The sequence below is a fragment of the Macaca mulatta genome, chromosome 15, assembly GCF_049350105.2.
Source record: "Macaca mulatta isolate MMU2019108-1 chromosome 15, T2T-MMU8v2.0, whole genome shotgun sequence".
Taxonomy (NCBI): Eukaryota; Metazoa; Chordata; class Mammalia; order Primates; family Cercopithecidae; genus Macaca; species Macaca mulatta.
The window spans coordinates 16969821-16975595 of record NC_133420.1 but is presented as its reverse complement, the minus strand read 5'-3'; the positions used below and the strand labels follow the sequence as shown (position 1 = coordinate 16975595).

The following is a 5775-nucleotide window of genomic DNA, read 5'->3' as shown; positions in this document are numbered from 1 at the left end:
TGGAGTGCAGTGACACGATCCCGGCTCACTGCAACTTCCGCCTCCTTTGTTCATTGCATGCCAGCCTCCCGAGTAGCTGGGGTTACAGATGTGTACCACCACACCCAGCACATTTTTGTATTTTTTTCTTTTTTTTTCCTTTCTTTTTTTTTTTTTTTTTACTAAAGACAGGGTTTCACCGTGTTGGCCAGACAGGTCTCGAACTCCTGGCCTCAAGTTACCTGCCCGCCTTGGCCTCCCAAAGTGCTGGGATTACAGGCATGAGTGGCCACACCTGACCTGACCTTTTTTTTTTTAAGATTATTATTAAAATTGGCAGAGTATTACTCTTCAGAAAGAATTTATGATTTTGTGGAATGACTCACAGCCCAGGCAGTTCGTATTACATAGTGCACAAAGGAAATGAGAACTACACCTGGATGTGCTGGAATTGCTCCAGGGGGACCTTTGGAAGCAAGAAGATGATGCATTGTCAACCAGCACACGCCATTAGTGGAAATAGGACTGATTTTACCCAGCATTTTTCCTTTTTTCCAGGAAAATGAGTGTAGTTCCATTCAATTGAACATGATAGGTGTTCCCATCTGCCTCCTTAGTGTGACCCCTTCTCGTTGCGAAGACTAAGGAGAGGTTCCTGTTCCTGGAGTTGGACATAGAACTTGGCCATATGAGTACCCAATGCCCCGATCTAACTGCTGGTTTTCATTTTTAGGCACCAAATGGGAACGTTCTGAAGGGAATGAAACTGTAATCGCATGTTTCAACCTTGGGTGGGCTCCAGAATTTGCATGGAGGAGGGAGATGATTTATCCTTCCTAAGCATCCGCCAGCTCAGAGTTGACTCTGGGCTTGAACCTGATTTCCTCTCAGTGGTGTAGCTCTCAGCAGCCCATCTATTTGGGATGATAGTGTGTACATTTCCATCTCTGGCCATTGTGAGTGCCTCCACTGTGGCTGGTCGGAATGGTGTTGTGTGCGTGGCACCTGTAACACATACTTTGCCAACAAAAAGGAATTGCCATTTTTGTGATGAGCACAAAATTTCAAATGGCTTTTGAACAGGAGCTCTCTGAATATTCTTGTGAATCTCAGGGAGTTCTTTATGGTAGCACTACCCTTTGTTTCTGTGGCTTCTCTGGCTGAGACAGAAATTTCTGAAGATCATCGGCCCTTTGACATCCTTTACCAAACAACACAGTGAACCAGGACCCACGGTGCGGCCTCTGCCCCAGCTGAGGAATGCTGAGTACCTCTCTCCTCTGTGTTCTCATCATTTCAAGACATTTTAGTTCTTCTGGCTTCAGTAGATTCTTTACCCACGAAGAGGGGGATTCTGATAGCAATCAGGGAAGCTCAGCTGACTGAGGAACAGCTAACAGGCTCGCAGGGGCTCTGACATGGACATTCTCCTTTGCTATGTTTCTTTTCCTCCCCACTGCCCTGTGTGGCCAATGTTCCTCCCTCAGGAATGTCTCAGCCCCGACACTATTCAGGGCCTGAGTCTGTGGTGAGGATTCCTTTCCCGACCTGGCGGTTGTCCAGTTTTCCTGCAAAATGGGAATTGTGAGCACTACCTGTTCCAAGCAAGAATGTTTGTTATATTCAAACAGATATGCAAAGAGAAAATTTTAAGAGTCAATAAAAAACAATTCTCGTATCCCTGAGATAAGCAGATTAATAGTGTCGAGTGTCAATATTTTGGCTGTAGACCATTATCTTGTTATCGATCCGGAAGAAATATGGTATTGACTCAGTAGCTTCGTTTACTTTTTGCTAGCATTGTTTTGCTTTGCTTTTTCTTCTTTTTAAATGTCACGGTCTGCTTTTTTTCCTTTGTCTCTTCACTGTCCAGTCAGAGAATGACAGCACTGAGTTTGAGCACAAGCAGAGCAGTTGGGTCCCTGTTTCAGATGTAGTTCGGTTGTCAAATCATTTCATTCTCTGACCTCAAGTGGGTGGAATCGATCCTTTCCGACTTACCTCATGTCCTTAGAATAGCTTTCCCCAAAGACGTATTTCTGAATGCCCTTTTTAGCATCTTGTAAGGTGCGTTTGGTCGGTTCTTTGTGATATGTTTAGGATTTGTACTTTTTCATTGTTTGCTGACTGTTTCCTGAGCTGCATTTTCCAAAAGAGAAAGACTACAGAATCATTTTTGCTGATGGCTGGTGAAGGAGACACTCATCAATAGCTGAAAGAGGAGAAACTGGAACAAAAAGCGTAGCTAAAGTGGTTTTGTGGGAATGTGATTACAGAGTTGGTTTTAATAATAAGAGGCTGTTTGGCACCGTTGTCTCTGTGAAATGGGCTTGAAAGGCAGTTGCTCATTCTTAGTGTCCACTGCACATGGACTGCTCTGGTGGGTCCGTGACGAGGCCTGTGGAGGGAGGAGGCCAGATCCTCTCCTTCAGATGCTTATGCTGTTGGTGGGGGGGGATCCGGTGGGGGGGCACCAGGGGGCGTCTCCTGCCCCGTGGCCAGGAGGAGCATATGTGCGTGTTCCTCATGACTACAGCTGCTGTGGGGCAGTCCTTAACAATGCATCCAAGGAGGGTCAATCTTCTCATTTGTTTTTAAAAAAGGATCTCTTTCCATCTTTACATTGAGTTTGGATCCAGAGCAGGAGGGAGGTAGGAAGTTAGAGGGATTTAGGCTAGCAGGATTTTCTCCCAGGCCTCACAGCATGTGGACACACAGATCAATTTCTTATCCTGTGTTCAGCTGGACACTGGGTTAGAGACTGTGTTGATCAAGATGTCCCCTCCTGTTTCATATCATATAACGCATTCATTTCAGCCACTGAGCCTAAATTACTGTTTGCTTTCTTTCTGCCTTTCTTTCACCCCTCCCCGAAATGGTAAGAATGGTAAGGATGAAGTTAGTTTATCCGTGCTAATGCTTTGATTTTTTTTTTTTCTCTTTCTCTTTGCCACAGTAGGTAACCAGTTAGGGGCCTTGGTACATCAAAGGTAAGCAGTGGGTTATGTTTTATTATTTATTGATCATTTCTAATTGTTTATTGATCCACCATCTGTACTAGAGTGCTAGAAAGTCAGAGGTTGAGTGTGTGAAAAAGCATGGGTTAGGCTTCTTTAAGACTCGAGGTTTTTGCTAGCCATTTCCAAGATAGTGTCAGCTCAGGGATAAACTAATACAAGGCATTAAAAATCAGCCATTATTGCAGTAACTTAAAATACTTGTAGAAGATTGGAGTTGCTCTTTCTACCAGTGTACATTTAATTTAAAAGGAGAGAATGAGATTTTCCCACCTGGTTTTGTGGTGTTGCCAATATTTCATTAATCCTCAGCCTCTTCACCTGAGAAGGGACACCTCGAAGTGTGAGGGTCAGACACTCCCAAGAGAATGCCCAGGAAGTATGGGTGGGTGGCTAGTGTGTAGTGGGGAGGCCAGAAGCCAGGGTTCCATCCCTCCAAAGTGGTAGGGACTTGCCAGAGAGCCTCAGCCCAGCTGATTATCTGTTTCTGTGTCCCCTCATAGCCTTCTGTCAAACATTGAGGATTTAGAGAGACACAGAAAGAGCCCTGAGTTTTACAAAGGCCAGTCTGTAAGATGGGGTATGTGTGGTCATAGTGTATCGCCCTTCAAACAGGAAAACATATACAAGAAACTGCCACAGTTTCTCTTCCGGAAGGATGAATTTTGTGCTGTGTATCTGTTGCTGTAACATATCCTTAACCTTCTATCAGCAAAACAATTCTGTCATCTTGGATTCTGCCTAGCTGTTTGGGAGTTTCTAGAAATCACCAGGCATCAGTTAAACAAAAGTTTTATCCTGGGTTTTTTTGTTATTGTTTCTTTGTTTGCTTTGTTTTGTTTGTTGATGAATTGAAAAATTTAAATGAGGTGATCATTAGTATCAAATGCTGACTTTCCTATAAAGCCATAACTAGCCAGGATTTTCTTTTCCAAGGTGTTTATATTTTATACCTTGGACAAGTTTCAGCCTTGCATTGAGATTAGAACGTTTTCTTCCTGGAAACCCAGAGTATGTTTCTTGCTCAGAATCCGCTAAAGTTATTCCTTAGGGCCAGGAGCTGCCTGGGCTTTGTGACATTTTGTATTGCAGTAGTGTTGAAGCCCCTCTAGTCAATTCCCAGGTAGTATTTTCTGAGAATAGACAGAGTAGACAGCTCATGCTACACATGGTATGAGCAGCAGCCTCCTGGCCACAGGCACAAGAGCCCTGTCTTCCGTCGCAACAGAGTCAGGAAGCACATCCTGACAGGGACCTGGCTTCTGCTGCAGGACATGTTGGGACGGCAAGACTTGGCATTCACATCCATGGTGTTACTGATTAGCAAGCTGGGAATGAATTGCCTGATCTGGGGAGAACACATATATCCCAAGAGGTGGAGAGAATCCCGTCTTGTACATAAGCTTGAGGGTGTAAACTCCACAAAGAGAAGACTGTTGTTCCCATCAAAATGATACAGTGGCAAGTGCTATTTATGCTGTTGCATTTCTTCTAAGTAATGCACTCTCCCTAAAAATATGCACTTATTCCATCTTTTCTGTGATGGGTAAAAATCCAGCTGTGTGAGAGATGTTTAAAAATGCTTGCCCCTTTTTTTTGTTTTGTTTTTAACTACTTGCATTTAGCATCCTCCCAAGGTAAATGTTGAGATTTAATTGCTTTCTGGGGTGTTGGGCAAATTGGACATTGTCCACAATACACTGTATGGCAGATTTGAAGGTTTGTTTGAAAAAAGCCAATGCAATAGTAGTTTTAAAAAAAAAAAGGCACATAATGGATGGGATAGCATTTAACAGAAGTACCTTGCAGAGTAAGTGAGGTAATTATTCTGTTCTGGCAACACTGATTACGCCTGCATCGGATACTGATTCCATTTGGGGCATCTCAACTTAAGAAACATCCATAAATTAGAAGGGAGGCCAGCAGACAATAAAAAGATTGGGAAACAAGGAATGTTGAAGAAAAGTTGGGTATCTCTTCATCTAGAGAGGACTCCACAGTGGAAGTCTGAACATCTCCCACAACACCGGAGGACCTTTCAGTGACCTGGGATTGATGGCCCGTTGGTTAGAGAGCACCTAACCAGGAAGAATGAGGCAACGCTGAGAGGTGCTGTTTGAAGAAAAGGCAGCTGTTAGAGGAGGTGGTGGTTTCGTGAAAACCCGAGGTTTCTTCCTCTGACACAGGGAGATGAAAGGCTTAGACCTTTAGGAGGAATGATTGACCAGAGGGTTCATTACGTGACACTCTTTGTAGATGGTGGCGGATTTGTTGGCCAGATTGGCCTGATGTATTTTAAGCTTTTATCTTGCAACATTGCCAGTGTGGGCAATTTGGGGACCTAAAATGGCTGCAAAATTCTGTATTCTGTATTTTTTCCAAAATGTTCTTTGTTTTTAGGACAGTAATAACGGAAGAATTCAAAGTGCCTGACAAAATGGTTGGATTTAGTAAGTATCCGTGTTGTCTACTTTTTCCCTGATTCCTGTCCCTTTTTCTCTCTGTTTTTTTCTGAGCTCCTTTGCCAGGAGGTCCTTTTTGTTTTGATCTCTCTTGTGGGTGTCACCTGTAGTAGAATGCTTTGCACATGCCATTCCCCACAGCTCTGAAGTGCTGCAGAAACCAGAGCGCTGGGCTGTGGATGCCCCCGCCTTCCCCACGTCTCCTCACCTCAGCTTGAATCGCCTCTGCCTGTAGGCTGTTTCACACGGGCTTTCTGCTGCCATCGTGCCCAAAGAGTGGAGATGGGCTCACAGGGGCCAACTCGATGTGTAGTGTT

At 44.1% G+C, this 5775-nt stretch overlaps 1 protein-coding gene across 22 annotated transcripts in view; it reads left to right on the top strand.

Moving 5' to 3' along the window:
• FUBP3 (far upstream element binding protein 3) overlaps positions 1–5775 on the top strand; it is a 59987-nt gene that overhangs the window by 29100 nt on the left and 25112 nt on the right. For 9 of the 22 annotated variants that reach the window (XR_013404648.1, XM_015116534.3, XM_077965592.1 and 6 more), the window contains 2 exon segments: positions 2936–2969; positions 5397–5446. Coding sequence is in view for 21 of the 22 variants with exons in the window: in XM_015116534.3 (XP_014972020.1) it covers positions 2936–2969; positions 5397–5446 (84 nt within the window). In the remaining variant the exon portion in view is untranslated. 22 annotated transcript variants of the gene reach the window in all.